We start from the raw sequence: 24360 nt of genomic DNA on the forward strand, positions 1-24360 counted from the left end.
GGCCGGTTCAGCAACCGGCCAGAGGGAAGAAGACCAGAAAAAAAAATTCGAAAAATATTAAAATATTAAAAAAATTGTCACGTCACCGTTTGCAGAACGGCCAGCGTCCACGTCAGCTCCGGGGGCCAAAATTGGCCGGATGGACTCAATTGGCAAGAAGAGAAAATGTTTATAACTCAATTGGCAAACTTAAAAGGTTTAAGATTGAATTGATAAAAGTACAATAGGTTTAGGACTTTTTGGACAATTTTCCCAATGAAACTATCTCCCATTGTCTACATCCCCTTGTCTCCTTGTCCATCATCTACCAAATGTGCTTGCACACATTCAAACTACAAACTATCATCGATACCAATATCATGTTTCCGCACAACCTAAATTTTTAACATGGTATCAAAACTCCAAATGCTACATTATGCCACTGTACATTGATTTACACTACAACATACTCATCTCCGTCACGGTCATGTTGTCGCCATTGGTTCCTTCTTCATGATCCTGACGATTCCTTCTCGTGCCGAGACATGCAAAGAGCAAACAACCAGTGGAAATGGCGATGGTGAAGCCGTAGAGCGCCCAGAAGCTGTCGAGGCCCAACTTCGGTCTCTCGCTGGTGATGTTCCTCATCGTGCACTCCGGAGAGAACCAATTTTCCTCTAATTTTTCCATCTCACCGCTCTGCGAAAGCTCCAAAATGGCTTCAGAGAAATTTGCAGCCAGTAGAGAGCCTTTTGGGAACACCTGCATATGGGCAGTGAAGAAGGAGAGAGATAAGTAACATGGACGAGGATTTGCATAGCCACTATTAGAAAATTAATGTTCGTACGATTCCTTTCTTGTTTCTCTATTTGGCTATAGTAACCCCAACTGTTTTTGCTGGTCGAATATCAAGCCTGGTGCTCTCACTTGGACGTAGCGACAAGTAATTTGGTGCCACTGTATCAATACCCGTTTCGAGAGCTAATTGAGTTAGTAAGTGTAATGTTGACAAATAGTCATCGAGTTTCAATTCTCTCTATATCATTTCTATGAACTCAACTTGAAGCTCATAGATCTAATCGTTTCCTAAAAGGAATATTCAAGTGCAAACTGTGTTTCAATTCATATATCAATCCACACCCTATGTCATACTCCGTTGGGACTTGGTGTGGTATTTTAGTACTCCAGCTCTTTTTTCTTTTTGACCGAGCCTAACGGGATGCAACACACAAACTCACGATGCTATTAACACTCCAAAAATCAAGTTTACGCAGAATAAGTAAATCATACTTACAAAGCCAAAACCGCCTACTCTGTGGCCATCACCAATGGTCAAATATCCATCGCAGTACTGAGCGAAGAAAGCTCTCATATATGGGTACTCCAGAAAAAGAGCGGAGATGTTGCCTCTTCTGAATTCATCTTCATAGTTCCAAGCGTCTCTTATGGGGACTATGACATCATTCGAGAACTTCAACGTGTTATTCAAATAGCCACAAACGAAACCATCGGCGTCACAACCCACTCTTGCTTTAGAAGTTCTCAGCCTTTCCATGGTGGTCACAGTTGGTTTGAGCTCCCGGATAGTGAGCATCGAGGTGAGGCCAGCCGTGTAACTCTGTGTCAAGTTCAACGCTACAAAGAACCAAATCACCAGCATGATTCGAGTGAATTTGCTATGGACACTCTCCCCTGCAAAACTCAGCAATACATGTGTTTTTTGTCAAATGTTTGGGCCGAAAAGAGTGTGCAAGGACTATAATCAACAGAGGAATGTTACTTGCTACGAGCAAAGAAGAGAGAGGAGAAAGTGAAATAAAAAGCAGTCGAGAGCTGATTTGTCCAAGGGCCTCCGAATTCCGGATTGATCCGATGCTCCAAGAACCAAGCTACCAACATTGTGTATATAAGGATGCCACCAGAGGCAACCCACATTGTTGGAGTGAAAGGCTCCATGAAGATCAGTGCCCTGTCTGTGTCTGGTTTTGCTGGGACTATCAATGAAAGGTATGATCCCATAAACGGTTGTGTGAACTCGACAAACTTTGAGCGATTGACCAGAATAGTTATGTCACCGACTGCAGCATCGTAGGTCTTCCATCAATGTCATACCATGGAACAACATCAAAGCGATCCACTTTAGAAATTGACGCCGAAATTTCACCGTCAAAGCGGAGCAGTAGTATCAACAAGATGTGAGACTTTGACGGTTTATTAATGCAAAGTGATACAATCTAGTGAGCGAAAATTGATGTGTGAAATGACCTTGTTGCTTGGTTTAATTTATCCAGGCTCTGATGGTTTATCTCTCAGAGAAAGTATTTGTTGATATTCTATAATGCAATGATGCAATAATGATGCAAGAACAGAGATGATGCGGTACCATACCTTATCACGAACTTTTTGAACCAAGTCTTCATATGTTCCGTTGTGACTATGAAAATCATACATCAAACCATCAGGAAAAAGAGAAACGGCCTTCTCGAAAACATCTATGCAAAAGCCAATGTGCTTTGGTTTCCCGGTTAAGCCGTCCACTTCCTCCTTCCCAAACTTATCAAAAGGAGTTCTACCGGGAACTCCGATCACCAATCGCTTATTCTCACTAGAAGTCTGTGCTTCTTGAGTCTTCAACATGTCTGAAATTGCGTATGGCTTTCTTCTTGAACTTTGTTTCGCCACAATGCTCCTCGAGATACCGAAATTGGGAGACCAAAGCTTAAGCTCTCTATATTCATTTCCATTAACACTTACAAGTTGGAATTTCGGTCGATGTGCCAACTGGCCTTTCTCAAATTGTATTTCCCCGCTCAAACCCATAAGTCTAGTGTGTGGTATTCTATCAAGCAAAAACTCAGGCATAATATCATGGCTCGGCACTGCATCAATGGCATTTTTAATGGTCTTGTTAGTATTTGCGGAAGCGTGATTTGTTTTGTAAGTGAGTGAGTGATTTAGTGAGTACAAGTGTTGGTACGTGGACTTGAAGCAACAGTAGAACAAAACTTTTGATAGTGGAAGACAAGTAGGAAACAAAGAAGACAAAAAGTATTGTATTATGAAGGCTTTGTACAAGGGACTTAGTTTTTTTTTTTCTTCTGATAGGTCTCTACTTCAAGTGGAGAGGGGTTGGCTATTTATAGCCCTCGTCCACCGCCACTAAGGAAAAATCTATAGCATGTTACGTAGATATTTTTCTAGAATTTTCTACACATGTCTCATTAACCTTCTAGAAATATCAAAGATTTTTCTAGAAACTTTTCTAGAAATATCTTAGATATTTCTCACAACTTTCTAGATTATTCATTTAAATATCTATTCTCCAAAAATCTTGAGCATACTAGAAACTTCTAGAAATTGGATCACTATTTCAACACTCCTCCTTGATCCAATTTCGAGAAACTCCAAGCATGCTTCTTAACATCTCGAACTTGACCAGCGGTAGTGCTTTAGTGAATATGTCCGCGACTTGATCTTCGGTCTTGCAATATTTGAGCTCGATCTCTCCATTATATTGCACTTCACGGATGAAGTGATATTTGATGTCTATGTGTTTGGTTCTTCCATGGAAGACAGGATTTTTTGATATGGCGATTGCAGACTTGTTGTCGCAAAATATTGAGTTGATTCCGTTTGTGCTTCTCCAATGTCTTCTAGAATTCTTCGAAGCCATATTGCTTGACTAGTAGTCGTAGTACCATGCGATATATTCAGCTTAGATTGTGCCACCGAGTCTTGTTTTTAGATGCCTAAGAGAATATTCCGGAGCCCGGTGTGAATGCATAGCCGGTGGTGCTCCTCCTATCGTCGATTGATCCGCCGATCACTATCTGTAGCCAACGAGCTTAGCGGTTGAACTTGGCCGATACCAAATGCCATAACGTCGTTCCTCGTATGTATCTTCAAATTCTCTTGGCAGCTCCAAAGTGAATTTGACTTGGACTCTGCATGAATCGTGATAGTAGACTTGTTGCGTATATGATGTCCGGTCGTGTAGCGGTGAGATATAATAGACTACCAATCGACTTCGTAGAGGGTGGCTTCGGCTTTTTCTCGCTCCATCTTCCTTTAATAGTTTCTCGTTTGTCACGAGCGGTGTTGCAAGCTGTTTTGCAATTATTCATCTTGAATTTCTTAAGGAGGTTCTCGGCATATTTCTTCCGTGAGATAAAAACTCCTTCATTTTGGTTGATCTCGATACCGAGGAAGTAGCGCATCAAGCCCAAGTCCGTCATCTCGAATGTCTTCATCATTTCTTCTTTGAATTCTTGAATCATCTTTTCATTGTTCCCTGTATATATAAGATCATCCACATACAAAGAGACAATGAGAGTGTCGGACTTACCTTGGGTCTTGATGTAGAGCGTTGGCTCACTCATGCTCCTCCCGAATCCTTGCTTGGTAAAGTATTCATCTATTCTGCTATACCATGCTCGTGGTGCTTGTTTTAACCCATAGAGGGCCTTCTTGAGCTTGAGGACTTTTTCTTCTTGGCCTTTGATGGTAAAGCCTTGTGGTTGTTCCACATATATTTCTTCTTGAAGATATCCATTAAGGAATGCAGACTTTACATCTAGTTGATAGATCTTCCATTCCTTTTGTGCTGCTAAGGCTATGAGTGCCCGAATAGTATCAAAGCGTGCAACAGGAGCGAAAGTTTCAAGTATAGTCAATACCTGGTTGTTGCAAGTATCCTTTCGCCACGAGCCTTGCCTTATGCTTTTGAATTGATCCATCTACATTGAGCTTTGTCTTGTAAACCCACTTGACACCAATGATTTCTTTGTCGTCGGGCGATCGACGAGCTCCCACGTTTCATTCTTCTCTATCATCTTGATTTCTTCCTCCATGGCCTTAATCCAAACTTCTTCTTTGGTAGCCTCTTCATAGTTCTCTCGGTTCTAAAGCGCAAAGTTGCATGTTTCATAAACTTTTCTAAGAGATTTTACCCTTAAAATAGGAGATTCAAGTAGATTCTTCTTGTGTTGCGCCGGGAGAGGATGGTGGTGTTACGTCTTGAGTGGTTGAATCGGCACTTCACCTTCATCTTGTGATGTTGAATCCTCTCGAAGCGGGTTGTTTATCCGGCAAGTTGACATACTTCTTCTCAATCTTTTCGTCCTCCCAATTCCAGCGTCATTCTCGCCAAATTCGATGTCTCGACCGATCATGAGCTTCTTAGTTCTTAGGTTGTAGACCCGATAGCCTTTTGATTGGTCGCCGTAGCCAGGAAGATTCCTTTTCTGTCTTCTCATCTAGCTTGCTCCTCTTTTTGAGCAGGAATGTGGACGTAACATATGCAGCCAAACACCTTGAGATGCTTCTTTGAAGGCTTCCGTCCACTCCATGCTTCAACCGGAGTTTTATTTTGGACTGCTTTAGTTGGACATCGTTTAAGATGTATACCGCCGTATAGACCGCTTACGCCCAAAACGTGTTGGGAAGGCCTTTCTCCTTTAGCATAGACCTTGCCATCTCCATGACGGTTCTATTCTTCCTTTTCGCTACTCCATTTTGCTCCGGGCGTAGCCAACAGTTAGTTGATGATGAACTCCTTCATCTTCACAAATTTATTGAACTCCCTTGAGTTGTATTCCGTGCCTCGTCGCTCCTTAGAACTTTGATTCTGCGGCCACTTTGATTTTCGACGTGGTTCTTGAATTTTCTGAAAATAGAGAAGACCTCCGATCTTTCTCGAAGAAAGTAGACCCACGTCATTCTTGTGTAGTCATCGATGAATAGGATGAAATATTTATTTTGACTGGGTGTGAGGGTCCTCATTGGACCACACACATCCGTATGCACTAGCTCCAATGGCTTCTTAGCTCTCCACGCACCTCCAGATGGGAAGGATTGTCTTTGTTGTTTTCCAAGCGCAGACAACCTTCACAAACATCTGAAATTTCTGAAATAGCTGGAAAATCTCTCATCATTTTTTTTTGATGGAGAACTTTTAGCCCAGCAAAGTTGAAGTGGCCAAATCTTCGATGCCAAAGCCATGAATCATCAAGTTGAGCTTTCATGGCTACATCTCTCGATATATTTCCATTGAATAGGAAAATTCCTATTCTCCATCTTAACAGAGGCAATGATATTTTTATATTTATCATAGATAATGCAGCATCTTCTCTAAAGTATAGAGAATACCCACTTTGAATCATTTGGCCCACGCTCAATAAATTTTGAGCAAGACTAGGGACAAGATATACATTGTGAATATATTTTGGGCCTTTATTTGTTTCAATGGCTATAGTGCCTTTTCCTTTTACTTCGACCAATGTGCCATTGCCCAATTTCACTTGGGATTTCACCGACGTATCAATATCGGTAAATATATATTCATCCCCGTCATATGATTGCTACACCCACTATCAATGTACCACGTATCATTTTTCTTATCATTTGCCGCTTGGCCTGCGTAGAATGTGTTGTCTTCAGTTTCTTTTTCTTCAACATAGTTGGCTCGATTATTTGTTTTCGAGCGACAATTCTTTCTACGTGGCCATATCTTTTACAAAGCGGCATTGTGGTTTATTTTTAAACCAGCAATCTTTCTCTAGATGATTAGTGTTCTTGCAAATTCCACAATGTGGGTATTTTTCCTTTTGGATAGTTTCTCCTCCTTTTTTACTTTTCCATAAGCTCCTTCCACCATTTTTAGATTGATGAGACCGTATGTTTATTTTGACTGAAAGGCACTTTCAACTGAATCTTCATCTTGTGCCATCAATCTTTTCTCATGTGCTTCTAGAGAGCCAATTAATTCACTTATCGACAGGGTCGTTAAATCTTTAGTTGCTTCTATAGTTGTCACAATAGGATTATACTTTCTAGTAAGTGACACTAGTATTTTTCTACGACCCTTTGATCGGTGATTTCATCTCCATAGGCTCTCATTTGATTAACTAGTTCTTTTAATTTCCCACAGTATTCTTGAACGGTCTCATTTACTTTCATTTTAGAATTCTCAAATTCTCTTCTTAGAGTTTGAAGCCGAATAGTGCGTACCTTTTCGATCCTTGGAATTCATCTCGTAGTGTTTCCCATGCCTTCTTTGTTGTCTTCGCTCCAATTATCCTCGGAAATACTGTTTCCGAGAGTGCTTATTGAATAACACATAGTGCCCTTGCATCCTTTTGTAGTTGATCTTTTGGAACACTTGCACCTTCTTGTGGAGCCTCATAACCCTTTTCTATGATGTCCATAAATCTTGGGCCATCAAGAAAGTAGTCATTTTAATGCTCCAATAGTCGTAATTATTCCCATCGAAAATAGGAATGGGAAATGAGGATGATGTAGAGTTGGCCATAGTTTAGTTGTTGGATAGTTGAATGGGTAGTTTTAGGAACGGGTGGTTCGGACAAACGCCCAATACCAACCAAAAACGTGGCTCACGATACGACTGTTAGTATTTGCGGAAGCGTGATTTGTTTTGTAAGTGAGTGAGTGATTTAGTGAGTACAAGTGTTGGTACGTGGACTTGAAGCAACAGTAGAACAAAACTTTTGATAGTGGAAGACAAGTAGGAAACAAAGAAGACAAAAAGTATTGTATTATGAAGGCTTTGTACAAGGGACTTAGTTTTTTTTTCTTCTGATAGGTCTCTACTTCAAGTGGAGAGGGGTTGGCTATTTATAGCCCTATCCACCGCCACTAAGGAAAAATCTATAGCATGTTACGTAGATATTTTTCAGAATTTTCTACATATGTCTCATTAACCTTCTAGAAATATCAAAGATTTTTCTAGAAACTTTTCTAGAAATATCTTAGATATTTCTCACAACTTTCTAGATTATTCATTTAAATATCTATTCTCCAAAATCTTGAAGCATACTAGAAACTTCTAGAAATTGGATCACTATTTCAACAGGTCTTAATGCAATCGTATGCTCGAACAACATTGATTCCTGGCTCGAAATTGAAGTTCTCTCCATACTTGTGATGGAACATATTCAAGAATTTGGATCTGAATTCTCTATATGCCTGGTTTTTGGGACGGTAGGTGATTACGCCTATTGCGCCTTCAAGAGTCGAGGAGATTCCTGGATGTTCTACTGAAGTTAAGAGATTGGCAAATGGTTCTTCAGCGAATATCCAAGTAGAATCTCCATAGAAGAGTCCCATCGTCTTTGCTTCTTTGAGAAAATGAGCGCTTCCCTGCGACGACAATCCTAGAACAATAAAGATTGGAGATGCCTTTCCCTTCAGCTTCATTAATTTCTCTTCCAAAGACACTTCTGCTCCGGTTGGAGATGAGAATGCTTGAAGAATCAGCTGGTCTTCTATTGTTGAGCCGATTTTTCCAAGCTCCTCCAACAAAGAATTTAACAGCTTGGAGTACGTAGTATCGTATGCCTCCGCCTCACATATTATTGATACTCTTTGCCTGTTATAAGAACTAACTATATCTACAATGCATTTAATTTGGTCGGATTCATCGGTACTCATTCGAAACAGTGAAGGCCATAGAGTTTCTGCCATCAATGACGGTGTTATGTGGTCTCTCACAAAGGATATGACTGGTACCTGAGATTGATTAGCAATTTCGGCCACTAAAGTTGCTCTCTCCCATGTCTCCAAGCCGATAATAACTTTCACATTCTTCCTTTTGATCAGCATTTCAGCTGTTGAAAGAGAAAAAAAAGGAAAATGAATATACTGTAACTTCAGGATTCAAAGCAATCTTCTTTACCAATTTCTTCTATTAATAGCGCTTATTTACCCCTATCATTAGGTTCATGGAAGAGACTATCGCAGCTATTCATTCGTTATGGGAGATACATGTTTACAAGGAAGAACATCAATTTGCTGGTGTTATCGCAATCGTTCGTGCAAAAGCTTAAGCTCTCGGCTATGGATCCACAATGCATATCGACTACTATTTAGTATGTATGGAATATTAGCGAAAACCCATTTTCTGTGTGGAATAATGAATGAGATGATCATTTAATTCCAATTTAACGAGATAGTTACGAGTTTTTTGGGAAGAAATTGTAATTGAATCTAGCAGTTCATTAATAACTTTTAGAATGAATGATTTGACATAATCATTGGGTGTCTTAAATGCACAACGGCATTCTATGGGGTTATCATTGCGAAGCAATATTGCTAATCGTAGAAGTTTTAGTAAACATTCAGCACATGCAGAAAAATTGAGAAAATAAATAACAACAGGTACTTGATCTCATAGCAGACTTGGGGTGGTTTTTTATTACCGTACGCGGCAACTAAAATGTTTCTAACAAACAAAGCAGAAATTATTGCAGGCTGCAGCTACCAAATTGAGGAAGGGCAGCGAATGACTAACCGGCCGAAATTGCTTGAAGGGCCTTCGCGTGGGAGTTTATGTAATATGGCTTTATGTAATGACTTCCTGATGATGAGATGCTGTTCACATCTTGGAATGCTATTTCGATTGCCATACGCATTTGGTCGCCGAGACGTGAGTCCAAATCGAGAATCACGCCCACTTTGAACGCGCTCCTCTCATCTATGACTTTGGTGGCTGCACTGGAGTAGCTCGGGACGAGGAGCGGCGAGAGCAGGAGAAACAGCTTCGAAATGGACAAAATGTGTCTCGTACTTCTGTTCAATGAGGTTTGATGAAAACCCATCTCGAAAACCTGAATAACTCCTCAGAAGCTAAAACAAGAGTTTCATATTGCTTTGCAAATAATTGGTTCGTGTTTGTCATAAAACCCATTTCACATTTCTTACCTATTTATAGTGGAGAGAGAGAGAGAGAGAGAGAGAGAGAGAGAGAGAGAGAGAGACAGAGACAGAGAAAGAGAGAGGTATACGTAAGTGCAGAGGAAGTAATTTTCCAAGAAAATAGGGACAGGAAGACGGTTGCATGCAAATTTACGTCGGGGTATATGTGGTGCGCTTACCAAAAAGTTACTGTTGATTTGGTCTTTCCAGCAGTAGATTTTTTTTTTTTTGAAAAGTCTTTCTTGGACCGAAGCGAATAATCAATGGCGAGTATTCTTGTGAGGAACATACTCTGATTCATGTAAGACTTGTATTTTCGGGAACTTTGACAATAGACCAAGTCAAGTCACTGCTTTGTTGGGATGGCATTAGGATTACATTGGACCCAAATTTTCGAAGGACAGACTCTTCTCATTCCCTAGAATGCTGTGAATGGTTCCAACTTCTGAGCGATATGGTAATATTCCTACTATACTAGGAGATTACGGCTCTTGTTGCTGTATTCTAGATTCATCAGTCCTGTCTATTCAAATTAGTAGGATTTTGAAGCGGACTTGCAGGGTTGTGGGGTACTGTTCTCACGCCCTGTAACCCCGTATTGTTCTCAGCTGATGGACCACTGGACATGCGCCAGGTATCCATCAAACTCCCAACCCAAAGAGACCTCTCGCTCTCCTCCCCTCTATCCTCTCTCCTCTAGCCAACCAGACGGTCCAAACCTGACCCTAAAATGCAGAGGGAGCTCCGGCCGCCATTCTTGCGTTCATGCCGCCACCTCCGATCCTCGCACCACCGCTCCTCCGTCCACCAGGGCAGGGCACGGTATATCAGCCAAAGGGAGAGAGAGGAGAGAGAAGACGAAAGTAGGAGATGGAATGCATGGGTGGGATTTCTCTGTGCTCACCAGCACTTCTTCCGGTAGTGTAGACATGGACTACTACGTGCAGGGGAGAGTGGCAAGGTGAAAAAGAATTTGTAGCTGTTCTAACAATTTTACAAAAGTAAATATGAAAATAAAGAATTTGAACTAGAACTGTTTGTCATATCAGTCTCAAAATGACAATTATGAAATGTTATCCGGTAAGGATTGGTAATAATCTATTGAATTCGAGCTATTTCAAATTAGGGATAAGTATATTAGGAGTCTTAAAACTTGTCATGAAAGTACTATTGAGTCCTAAAACATTCAAAAATCGCAATCAAATCCTAAAAATTGTCAAATTAGTCCAATCAAGTCATTCTATTAATTGCATTTTTTGAAAGTTTTAGGACTCGAATGCACTTTCGTGACAAGTTTTAGGATTTGATTATATTTTTTGAAAGTTAAGAAACTCGAATTCACTTTTGTGACAAGCTTTAAGACTTGATTGCACTTTTTGAAAACTTTAGGACTCCATTGCACTTTTGTGACAAATTTTAAGATTTCCGGTGCACTTATCCCTTCAAATTGTTAGCTAAAATCATGCGTCATATATGTTATTAAAAAATACTTTAAGGTCCCGGGCAACAAAACAAAGCAGCGAATTAAGAGGTTGAATGCTTATCTTTCATCCATAATACTAGATAAAATACAAAATACTAATAACCGATTTGTAGTACTTTTATTAAAAAAAAATTGCGACTTGAAGGCGTTGCGCTTTAATCATGTTCATAGGCGACCACCTCACATTTACACATTACACAACTACCTAGAGCGTAGGCGGGCGACGACGATCATCCAATGGTCGATGATGAGAGAGAGAAAGAGATTAGGAAGATTGCTGTCGAATTGGCGGCCACCACCATCATAGTAACTCATCTATGATATAAATAACTCCGTTTATAAGATAAATAAGTTAATTACAGAGTAAGAATTACCAACTTCAAGTGGAATGTAATTTAGTTACTTAATTATAAATTCATACTTAAAATAAAAATGTTACAGTGAAATTAATAACTCACCAACATAATTCTGCTTGTAAGTTAGTTAGTTACCAATAAAGTAAGAAACTTGCTATTGGAAGTAAAGTAGAAGTTAGTAATTTATGTCGTTGGGTAAGTTACTGATAGTTGACCGGACAAAAAAGTTACCAATCAATTTTACTTACTAATGATATTGGAGATTTACTAGCACTTTTTTAATTTCGCCAGAACTATTGAACTGGCCTTGCCTAGGAGCCATACGTGTTCATCATACCAATAGTTGCTGCAATCAATTCTACAGTTTACACAAAATTGGAGAACGGTTCAAAGTCAAACCAATGAAGGGATTTCAAACCTTGAATAATCCTAACCAATAATCTTGCTCATTACACCGTTGGTATGAAAACTGAATATAGTTACTTCATTGTCCGTAATAGTAATAAATGATATCAGGGTATGAATAAATTAGGGCAATGTGGCAAAAAAGGGCACGTATATGCAGAGGTACCGTGTCCTCATAATTTTTCACCGTTTGATTGAAAATTTAACAGATCTTAGCCGTTCGACAGATCTTAACTTGGACGGTCGTGGTTTTTAGCTTTTCGATTCAACAGTGAAAAGCTCACGCGGCAAGGTGCTTCCTAAGGACCATATCTGTATGTATATTGTAGCTGGCAAATTCCCTTTATTTGCCCACATCATGTGTGCTACTTTTGTGGTGCAGCCGGGAGAGAAGATTTAGTTTTCGAACCGAAGAATATACACTCCTTCATCATCGTGCCCCAAACTATGTTACAGCACTCTAAGTTTTCGTCATGAAATGCTCAAATCCTGACTCATGCCGTCACCATTGGTAACTTCTTCATGAACCTGACGGCTCCTCCGCGTGCAGAGACAAGCCACTAGCAAACAAGCTGTGGAAGTGGCGATGGTGAAAGCGTAGAGTGCCCAGAAGCTGTCGAGGCCCAGCCTTGGTGTCTTGCCGGTGTTGTTCCTCATCGTACACTCCCGAGGAAACCACTTGTCCTCTAACCTTTTAATCTCGCCGCTCTCCGAAAGCTTCAAGATGGCCTCGGAGAAGTTCGCTGCCAGCGGAGAGCCTTTCGGGAACACCTGCATGCACAGAGAACAAGGCCATTTGTAACTATATATCGGCACAGATTCTTTCCTTTTCGCAAACAATAACCCAAAATGGACTATATCATCTGAACCTGTATTCATTTTTTGGGTTCCTCCCTGGTTTACATCGGCCATGGACCATGTAATATTTAGTCGTGAGCTTTAGAGGTCAAATGCATCGCACTTGCTGCTAACCGGTGATTTGGACAGGTACTATGCTTCTGCGACTTGGTGGGTTTGATGATATTGCACTAAGTCCCACTAGTAAGCTCGTTCCTATTCTTTCGTACCATTTTAATGGGTCCAAACTCGAAACACATGGATCAAGTCAAGTCCCTAAGAAGACACCCAAGTTCTGGCACCCCAATCTATATCTTACTCTACTGGGAGTTGGTTGGATACTCATGCCCCTTATTCTTTGTGGGCTAGCTTAAGGAGATGATTTGCACAAACATAGGATGCTATAAAATACTCTGAAAATTGGAGTTTATGTAGAATAACGGCAGATACTTACAAAGCCAAGACCGCCAAATCTGTAGTTCTCATGAGTGACAGCATATCCATAGCAATACTTGGCGAGGAAGGCTCTCTCATACGGGTATTCGAGAAAAAGAGCAGCAATGTTACCGCTTGTGAGTTGATCTCCGTAGCTTGAGCTGTTCCTTAGACCGATGATAATGTCCTTTGAGAAATTAAGTTTTTTGTTCAGATAGTCACAGACGAAAGATACAGCGTCACAACCCACTCTTGCTTTGGAAATTCTAAGCCTTTCCATGGTGGTCACAGTCGGTTTAAGTTCTTGAAGAGTGAGCATTGAAGTGAGGCTAGCTGTGTAACTCTGTATTGAGATCAACGCGACGAAGAACCAAATCACCAATACAATCCGCGTGAAGTTGTGGTTGATTCTCTCCCCTGCAAAGGTAATAACTTACTTGCTTCCTTTTTTCTTTTCGTTTGAAAGTTCGGGCTTAAAAGAGTGTACATGGACTATAATCAACAGTGGGAAGTTACTTACTGTGAGCAAAGAAGAGAGATGAGCAAGTGAACCAAAGAGCGGTCGAGAGCTGATTAGTCCGAGAGCCTCTGAACGCTGGATTGGTCGGATGTTCCAGGAACCAAACTACTAACATTGTGTATATAAGGATGCTTCCAGAAGCAACCCACATGGTTGGAGTGAAAGGCTTCATGAATATTAATGCCCTGTCTGAGTCTGGTTTTGCTGGAACTATCATTGAAAGCTCTGACTCTATAAATGGTTGTGTGAACTCGACATACTGCGAGCGATTAGCTAGAATAGTTATATCACCAACTGCAGCGTCGTAGGTCTTCCATCAATGTCACACCATGAGCAACATTAAAATGATGCATTTTAGTAATTAACACCAAAATTACATCATCATCCAAGCAAAACATTACTACTAAAATGTTGAGACCTTGACGGTCTATGGATGCAAAGTGATACAATCTTGTGAGTTGTGAGTCCCCTAGTGATCAATGTAGCGAACAAGGATCTGCGTGAAATAAACCTGTTGGTTGTTGTAATGTGCACATGCTTTGCTGGTATGTGTATCGGAGAAAGTACTAGTGGATATTCTAAAATGCAGTGAATAATCATTGAGGAACAGAGATGATGATGTGGTACCTTGTCATAAACTTTGTTAACCAAGTCCTCGTATGTTCCTTCATGAGGTAGAAACGTATAATTCAAACCCCGAGGACGCGCCCTCTCGAAAATATCTATGCAAAACCCAGAGTACGTTGCGTTCCCAGTTATGCCGTCTATTTCCTCCTTCATAAATTTACCAAAGGGAGTTGGACGAGGAATTCCAATCACCATTTGCGGGATATATCTTCTATGGGTGTTCGATGTGTCTGAATTTGCATAGGCACTTGTCCTTTGACTTTGTTTCTGTAGAAAGCTCCTTGAAAAACCGAAGTTGGGAGACCAAAGCTGAAGCTCTCTAATTTCATTTCCATTGACACTTACAATTTGGAATTTGGCTTGACTTGTCAACTGACCTTTCTCAAATTGTATTACCCCGCTCAAACCAACCAGTCGAACACTCGATATCCTGTCAAGCAAAAACTCAGGGGTAATGTCATTAGTTGGCAACGCATCTATGGCCTTTTTAACCGTCACGAGGCAATCGTATGCTCTACTAACATCTATGCTTTGCTCAAAATTGAAGGTCTCTCCATGCTTTTGATGGAACTTATTCAAGAATTTGATCTTGAAATCTCTGGACGCATGGTTTTCAGCACTGTAGGTGACTAATCCTATTGCGCCTTCCATGGTGGTTGAGATTATTGAGTGTTCTACTGAAGCTAAGAGATTGTTGAATGGTTTTTCAGCAAATATCCATATTGAATTTTCATTGAAGAGTCCTATCTTCTTTGCTTCTTTGAGAAAATGGCCACTTGCACGAGATGATAACCCTAGGACAATAAATATTGGGGATGCCTTGCCCTTCAGTTTCAGTAATTTCTCTCCAAAAGACTTTCCCACGCTTACCGAAGATGAAAATGCTCGAAGAATCACCCGGTCCTCTATCTTGGAGCCAATCTTGTCGAGCTCTTTCGATAAAGAATTTAACAGCTCAGAGTAGCTAGTATCATATGCCTCCGCCTCATATAATATTGTGACTCTTCGTCTGTTACAAGAACTAACTATATCTGCGATGCATCTAATTTGGTCGGATACGTCGGTACTCATGCGAAACAGTGAAGGCCATATAGTTTGTGCCAGTAATGTTGGCGGTGCATGGTTTGCCGCAAAGGATATCACTGGTACCTGAGATTCATTAGCGATCTTGGCAACTAAAGTTGATTCCTGCCACGTCTCTAAGCCAATAATAACTCGCACCTTCTTCCTTATCAGCTTTTTAGCTGTTGGAAAGAGTAAGAAGTAAAATGAAACTAATAAATTTCAGGATTCATGGTAATGTTCATCATCAATTTCTTCTATTTATATTTCTTATTAACCCCTATTAGTTGGATTCTTGGAAGATATTAGTGCAGCAATATGATCATTAAGAGATATGCATACAAGGAATAACATCAAGTCATCCTGTTAAACAATTGTTTAACAGAAGCTTAAGCTCTCAATTAAGACAGATCTGCAGTGTTTGCTCTAAAAGTGGCCTTTTTGTTGAACTTTTTAAGATCTATACTGCTTGACATTGCTTATTTTTTATGAACATGCATAATAAAACTTGAAACACTTCAAAGGCACCAATACTATATGAATCAGTTTCCAAGTTTTATTATGAGATTATTTCGTTATGCTAATCTCTCAAAGGTGTGGAGACTTTTAACTTGTAATTTTTTACTTTTATTAGAAAATTCAACTACAAAAAATTAAACTATTATGTGGAGGAAGACTACAAATATATAAGGTCTATGTAAAACTTGTAGAGATGTGTGATTTTTTAAAACCCCCTCTCACTTGTGTGCAAACCAAACTATAAGAATGGCACATGGAATTGATGAACATGGAACCTCACACACATAATAAACTTAGGAGAAATCTTGCTCCAATACCATATTAGAAAGTCCAGTTCAAAAAATTCAAATATTAAGTAGAGGAAAATTACATGTATTTAAGGCATATATAAAACTCGTAAGCAATCAATGAAGACATTTAACAACTATTTTTAATCTTGTGGTGCATGCACTCTGACTTTCTTTCAATCTTAAAGCACTTGAAATTTCGCAATGTATTGACGTTGACACATAGATTGACATATAATATGTTCGTAATGTTTTAACACTTGAATAATTTTAAGTTTTGATGGGATAGTCAAAAATGCTTTTGGCTTTTTAGAAGTCAAAACAAACAAAGTCTTTCTATTTTGTCTTCATATGTAAGTCCTCTGCTTATCAGCAGCGAAAGGCTCGTTTTTCTGCATGGAATATGGACAAGAAGCATATGCCTTTGGAAAGGCATACGCAAGGAAAATATTACTAGTATAACCAGGAGTAATTGGATATGTATTGAGAAGTTCAACAAAAGCTTCTTTTAGTGAATGATTTAACAAGATACTGGCGTCTTATACACTCACCTGGATAAACTAAGGGTGTCATTTTGAATTTTCTCAATCTAACAATATGCAAATTTCTAATTTTTTTTGCAACATACCAAGAAAATTTTAGAAGTGGACTTATATCGACACGTAAATTTACCTATAATTTTTTCAGGGTTGTTTTCTAAATTTCGATAATACTTTGAATATTGATGGGAAAGTAATTAGTACTGTGCAAACGGTAACTTTGTGCCAATGACTAACCAGCCGAAATTGCTCGAAGGGGGTTTGCGCGAGAGTTCACGTAATGTGGCTCTATGTAATAACTTCCTGATGAGATGTTGTTGGCGTCTTGGCATGCTATTTCTATCCCCATGCGCATTTGGTCGCCGAGACTCGAGTCCAGATTAAGGATCACGCCGACTTTGAATGGTTTCCTGCTATCTGTGCCTTTGGTCGCTGCCCCGGAGACGCTAGGGAGGAGGAGCAACAAGAGCAAGAGAAAGAGCTTCGACATGGCCAAAATGGGTCTTGTACTGCTGCTGCTGAATGAGCTTCGAAGAGGTCCCATATTGCTTTGTGTTTGTCATATAAAGGACTCAATTCGCGGTTCCTACTTATTTATAGCAGAGAGAGAGAGAGAGAGAGAGAGTATTAATGAATAGTTGCCATGAAGTGATTTTCCAAGAAAATCGAATGGGAAAATGGCTGCATGCAACGTACGGGTAGGAAAAGGTCAAGTCAATTTGGTCTTTTCTTGGACTGACGAGAAGACTAAATGACATTACTCCGAGGGGAGGGAAGAGTGGTTGTTACATGCTTGATGATGTCAGGATTGGTGGTCGTCTCGTTACGGGATATTGTCCGCTATGACTTGCAAGCCTCATAATGCTCTCGTGAGATGAGGAATGAGTCTTCTCAAAAGTTACAACCATTCTTTTGATTGAAGAATTGTATTCAAGGACTGATAATTTCCCCATTGATTGAGAGTAAAGGCTCGCCACTTCTCACGAGGGCCCTTCGAAGCCCGCTGGTCAAAGCGGACAATATCGTATAACGAGGCGCACACAAATCCTAATATTAATGTTACTAAACTGAATCTAAACCATTATATTTGGTGAGACCGTATAAGAGATCATCAGAAGACACGCAGAGGTGGCAACAGACCTAGAGGTGGCCCTCGACCTACTCAGTTTATTCTTTTTTCTACATTGTAAGAAACTTGTATAACTACATTTTATGTACGCTTGAAATATGAAATTTTTATGGCATTGTAGGCTTTGACCGTCACTATCTTTCTAAATATACATGACCGGCGGAACAAATTTTTTTCTTTTTTTATGAAGAGAAGCCCAAGCCAACTAATCTCATATCAAACTTGGTGAAATAAATTTTAAACTCATATTAAGTAGGAGAAAGCAATATTATACAGGTAAATGTATATTGGAACAGATTTTAATTTTCCATCCTATCCATTTTGAACAACTGATCGATATTGTAATGTGGCTCCCTTCAAGATTCGAATCCACCCTTCCGAGGGGAAAATGTGAGCGTGTCAAAGTGTGTCAAAATACATTTAAATCATCAAATATCTGATGCATTTTACTAGACACTCATTATATCCGACGGTCCAAATGCATTTTAAGGCGCATATTCCACTCACCTGGTAATTTCTCATTAAATGAAGCTTCTAAAATTCTCGTGGACTTTGAAGATAGACCAAGTAGTAGTTTGCTTACTAAACGTTGCCCTCAAATTTTCAAAGTACACAGAGTCTCCCCATCCTAGAGCTTTGTTCACGTTAAAAAGCTTTGGTTAAGACTTTTCAAAGATGGTATTCCTACTATTCTAGAAGACAGCGGGTTGGTATTTTCTATTAAGTTTCATAGGTCACTCGTATCAATTCAAATCTCTTGAATTTCAAAGTAGGTAGATTGACTTTCCATTGACTCCACTTAAAAGAAAAACAAGAGTATTTCTCTTTGAAATCTGTTCTCAAAAGTAGACTTTTGTTTTTCTTTTCTTTGCAAGCTCTTTTTAACGTTATTTTCGTTTGAACTTTGTTAACAGGAGCACTTGTTGAACACCTCAATAAAAAAAATTGGCAATTCTAATACATTGTCTTTCTCGTATTATCTATAGTAGAGAATTGAAAATAAAAATAGTTCTTTATTAAGTATAATTAACAATATCTCGAGAGCGCTCGTTAACAAAACTCTTTTTATTTTCAATGTAAACACTTCTAAAAAGATATGACTTGAAAAATTTTGGGATACAAACAAGGAGCAGTGCCGCCAATAGTTCTTGAACTTTTCCCCATAATTCAATGTCATCCTTGAATTTCTTTTTTTTTTTTTTTGGTTTAATGTCATCTCTTAACAGCTTATTCTGGTCCTTCTGTTAAGGATCTAACGAAATTTGCTGACATGGCCTTTAAAGTAAATGACATATCATTTCTTTGTTCAATTTCTTCCTTGAATATTATTTGCTTGTTTAATTTCATCCTTAAACTATTATATTTGGATTCTTTATCTCTAACAGCATCCGCTTAAGCATGTGATGGTCATCAATAATTTTCGACACAACTCATTGACAAGACATACACACTAGACTTGTAAGTATGTATAGAAAATTATGATGAATAATAAAAAAATGTCATGTATGATTTGACTTTTTACCCATTCATGACATACTTGAACTCGTTTAGTATGGCAATTTAAATTGTTCCGTATGTTAACATGCTTATTTACATTTATGGATACTTAATGTTGTAGAAATTGTTGGCAAAGATGAAAAATAAGAACAAATGTATTAGGTGTGCAAGCACTATTGGATAATTCCATACCTCAGAGTACGAAATTCATCGCAGGCTTTAGCGGCTATCCTCCATGATACAACAAATATTCCTCTCCGCACTGAATTAATAGAGGGAAAATGAACAACAACGTTATACATATAAGAAGCTTAATCTTATGCCTAAGCAAATGAACTTTAGTGAATCTAGAATAATCATCAATAAAAGTCACATGATATTGTTTACCTCCTCTAGTCATAGTTTGTTTTAAATCACTTAAATCAGTATGAATTAAATTCTACAATTCGGCTTCTCTATTTATAGAAATACAAGACTTTTTGATTAATTTTTTTTCAACACATATTATACATTTAATAAAACATGTATTTATATCCATAGAAATTAAACCTTATTTTTGGATTTTCTTATTATAAGAAATACTAACATGTGCTAATCTACCATGCCATAAATCAATAGATTCAATCAAGTAAGTAGAAGAAGTAGTTTTTTCATTGATAACATTGGAACGTTAAGAACAAAAAAGTCCATGATTACAATAAGCATTTCCCACAAAGACATTATTGTTTATCATTACAATCTTGTCAAATTCAAATGACACTTTCACCCCAACCTTTCCCAAAAGAGTTACAAAAATTAGGTTTTCCCTTATATTAGGGACATAAAGTACATCATTCAAAGCCAAAGTCTTGCCAGATGTGAGTTTGAGAAGAACTTTCCCTTTTGCAAGAACTTGAGCAATTCTCGAATCACTAAGATAGATAATCTATTCTCATTCTCCTACTGGAGTGCAGGAGGAAAATGCATTTTTGTTTGCACTAATATGCCCGGTAGAACCTGAGTTTACCACCCATTTTTTCACATTTGCCACAATATTGGCTTAGGAAATGACCACATCATTTATGTCATTAGAGTCATCAGCTTCAATTAGGTTAACTCTTGATTTAGCATGATTGTCATTTTCCATTATTCTCTTTCTACATTCCGTTGCATGATGACATGGTTTACCATAAACAAAGCAAGAATCTTTCTTTTTTAAGGTGGGGTGAGCAATTTTGGGTTTGTAATCAGGTCTTTTGTTATTACACTTGTTTTAGTGATATTTTTTTTTTTGGTAAGGATTGTTTTAGTGATATTGATGTGTGCCTTACACCAAATTTGCCCTCATAGCAATCTCCTTAGCTTTGGCAGCCTTGATCTCCTTATGGGTTGTCTCAATGAAGATATGCACGACTAGATTGGCCAGTAATAATTGCTTTTCTTTGTGCTTGAATTATTGCTTGTAGTCATTCCAGGATTCTGGTAGCTTTTCAATCAGCAACCTCACAATAAATTCTTCTTGTAAATTGATGTTTTATGCCTTCAAGTCTTCCACAACTTGTGATATTCATTTATCTGTGTCTTGATCTCCTTATCATTAGACATTTCCCATCAATAATAATTCGATCACGAACTTCTATCTATCCACATCTTCAACGGTTAGTCAAGGAGTCCCAATTTGTTTTGCTTGTTTTGTACACATAGTAAATATCAAACAACTCATTAGAAAGCGTACTGATGATAGTTGTGTGCCTACATACCTATTAGCACATATCCATTGTTCTAGCAGCTTATAATGAGTTAATTCAGCTTTCGTAAGTGCGAAAGCTACTCCATGTACATCTAGGATAGAGAAAAGTCTTTCTTGCCACCTTTTGAAGTTGTTGCCATTAAAAATTTCAATCTTTGATATGTCAGGAAATGGTTTAGCATAGGACATATGTGGTAGTGGTGGTTACCCAATTGGAGCCGCGGAGATAGAGGCATCAATGGTGGCAATGGTGGAATCGACAATGGTAACGGCAACAGTTAGAGCTTGGGAATCCATAGGACTTATCCTGTCACGCGCCGAACCCCACGATGCGCAACATCCCTCGCAAAGGTCGAATTTGCTGCGACGTCCCAGGCCGCGTCGCCGACCCAACTCCCAACACAGAGCATAAAGCACATGCGGAAGCGATAATTAAAACACCCGTACAAAACAATACATGACCAAGGGTAGCAGGAACGTCGAACAATTCAAAGCCTAATAATCAAGACTTGCATTGAACTTCAAAACATATACAATGTCCACTATACACCAATACAAGTCGCCAAACAAAAGCGGGTCGACGGCCACTACTAACAAAATCCCTAAGTGGCCAAGGGGGCAGTCTAAGGTGGGGCTATAATCAAAAGGGGTTACTGGCCCGACCTAAGGGAGGCTAAGGCTGATCCTAGGAAACTTAATCGGGATCAGATCCTGATGACTCGGACTCAGCCTCGATTATTTCATCCTCCGAATCCATCTGCTCGACCTCGCCAACCTGTTCGGGTTCCTGCTTTATGGGCTCCGGATTCTCATATGGATCGGGTACACCAGGCAACCTCTATCAGGAGTCTGAAAAACGGGGTTTAAACAACTATGAGACGAATCTCAGTGAGTAAGCCTCCTAAACCGAAACTAGGCTATCATGCACCTCCCGACAAGCAAATCAACACAACAACGGACAATAATGTCAATCAAATGACCTAGGCCCTTGAGCCTGGTTCGCTTACCTTGCTGACCCTGCAGGTTAAACAGTTCGACATAAAAATCACAGCACATACGTGGCACACATTTTCACACGTACGCCATACGCATGCTCATACTCAAAGTGTTCATCTCGCATGCCATTCACCGAGTTTTGCACACTCGCACACTGGCCCATGCATTCTTATGCATGCAAATGTCATCATCATGCCATGTTTCATTCTGGCTCACACTGCACACTGGCATACAGCTCATTTTTAATTAGAAATCGACCCGAAGGCCACGGCCCGAAGGCTCACAACATTCCACGGCCAGCGTAAAAACGCCCTAGGCCCAGTGTCTCTAGCCTGCTACAAAGTGCATGAGGCGCAACACCGATCTTCTTACGAACCAGAGCCTGCTACAAAGTGCATGAGGTTGGTCGTCTTCCGGACATACCGAGCATCGTCCTGCTACAAAGTGCATGAGGACGGCACGACCCGAAGGCCAATAAGTGATCACACGGCACACTGCCAATTTTTTATCTTAACCCCGCGTAAAACGCATCAGGGTATAATTAGGTGATCACATGCTCATGACAGACACGCATTCTCGCACAATTTCGTCACATGCCTCACACTAGGCATACACAATGCGTGGCCATGCAATGTCATATAATGCAACATGAGCATTCAATTTCAGCACGGCATTTCAACAAACATGCCAAATCAACGTGCTCAAATAGCCAATCAATTGCCCATACTTATTCGCATAACATGCGCACTTGGCCAACTAGTACCATGTGGCCCAAAACATAATTTACGCACTTGGGCAATAAACATTCACACCAATGATTGGCCAATCACACACCGCATTGCTCGAACACGAATCAGGCGGCATGGCATTAAACAATTGAGCACGACAAAGTACCATTCAACCACCGAGTCGCTCAAACGAGGTACCACAAAATTTAACACAATCAAGCACAATTTGTACCCAAATCAGCCACTAATCAGTCCGAGAGAGAGAAAAATCGGAAATATGCAAAATCGGGTCCAAACTGGGCAGTTGCCCAGTGACAGAAATCCATTTGAAATAAATGGTAAATCAATTCCAAAAATTATGAAATTTGGATATGTTGTACAAAACATCTCGATGAACATTTTCCGTGAAGAACTAGAAACCCAGTTCTAACCGTAAACACCTCGTTTTGACACTCCAAGTCGGACAAAATCCGATTCGCTCGGACAGCCCCTCAGGCCATCAAAATACAACTCATTCAGTACCCAAATCATTTTGGAAAGCCTTGAAATTTTTATATGTTATAGCCACAAATGTCCCCAACAATTTTTGTGAAGGAAGTATTTTGAAAATAGGCCCAGAAAAATTTATAAAAATTCGAACAGACCAGAAGGTCGGGTGAACAGTAAATCGGGCAGTTTTGTTTCGGTCCAAAGATGGACTTCCGAATGGCGTCAAATGATTTCTAAAAATTTCCAAATTAAATTATGTTATACTTAAAGATGTTGGGAACAACTTTCATGAAGAACACTTCTTCAGATTCGGCCCACAATGATCACAAAAAAAATAACAAAGCGCAGAGGTACAGTAAAATCAGTAATCCGAGAATCATTAAACTTGCACCATTAAGCAAATCCAGCTCATACACCCTCTAAACCAAGTCTCCACAGCCTTAAAATCATCCCTAAATCATCACCTTAAGCCCTTAAAATCACCACAACATCAGCCCAAATCAGCCCCCACTAATTAACCCCTAAAACTTGTCCAAAGTACACATAATCCTAATTAAGGGTTAGGATTTCCACTCACCTATTTACGCTCCCCAAAATTCTAATCGACGGGAACGGGCGGCCGATTGCCGGTAAACGGCGAAATCGGCGGCGGCGTTCCGGCGGCTCACGGCGGAGGTTCTGGTCGGTGAGGGTGGTGGCGGCGAACGGCGGTCCTCTCGCGCGCGACGGCGCTCCGGCGAGCGGCTCCTCCGGCGGTCGGCGGTCCAAGGCCGAACAAGGGGAAGAGAGGGAGGAGGAGGTTTCGGTGGGAGGGAGAGGAGAAAGGGGAAATGGCCGAATGAGAGAGAGAGAGAGAGAGTCAATGGTCTTAAATGGGGTTTTGACCCACTTTTCTCTATTCCCAAACTACCCCTCTCTCACTTGGTCCATATTAGTCTAAGCCCAATAATTGAGGGGTATTCTTGTCCAATACATTTGGGCTGATAATTATCCACATAATTTCCCCAAAATGATTTCCAATAATTATTCTCA

At 39.8% G+C, this 24360-nt stretch overlaps 3 protein-coding genes across 3 annotated transcripts; all 3 read right to left on the bottom strand.

Annotated features, from left to right (window-relative positions):
• Positions 1-220: 220 nt before the first annotated feature.
• LOC115680569 (glutamate receptor 2.2-like) lies at positions 221-2616 on the bottom strand. The gene is made up of 3 exons (XM_056315783.1): positions 2368-2616; positions 1274-1597; positions 221-741 (listed from the first exon to the last, which is right to left on the bottom strand). Exons 1-3 carry the CDS (start codon positions 2614-2616, stop codon positions 439-441), a joined length of 876 nt encoding a protein of 291 aa, XP_056171758.1. The 3' UTR covers positions 221-438.
• Positions 2617-7842: 5226 nt separating this feature from the next.
• On the bottom strand, positions 7843-9593 carry LOC130139246 (glutamate receptor 2.6-like). The gene is made up of 2 exons (XM_056315784.1): positions 9287-9593; positions 7843-8603 (listed from the first exon to the last, which is right to left on the bottom strand). Exons 1-2 carry the CDS (start codon positions 9591-9593, stop codon positions 7843-7845), a joined length of 1068 nt encoding a protein of 355 aa, XP_056171759.1.
• A 2812-nt stretch (positions 9594-12405) lies between these two features.
• LOC115665603 (glutamate receptor 2.9-like) lies at positions 12406-17250 on the bottom strand. Its single transcript, XM_056315785.1, has 5 exons — positions 16998-17250; positions 14354-15597; positions 13727-14036; positions 13226-13623; positions 12406-12705 (listed from the first exon to the last, which is right to left on the bottom strand). Exons 1-5 carry the CDS (start codon positions 17248-17250, stop codon positions 12406-12408), a joined length of 2505 nt encoding a protein of 834 aa, XP_056171760.1.
• Positions 17251-24360: the final 7110 nt, after the last annotated feature.

This window comes from Syzygium oleosum, unplaced genomic scaffold, assembly GCF_021117445.2.
Source record: "Syzygium oleosum isolate NSW1041296 unplaced genomic scaffold, Sole_v2.1 Sole_v2.11, whole genome shotgun sequence".
Classification (NCBI taxonomy): domain Eukaryota; kingdom Viridiplantae; phylum Streptophyta; class Magnoliopsida; order Myrtales; family Myrtaceae; genus Syzygium; species Syzygium oleosum.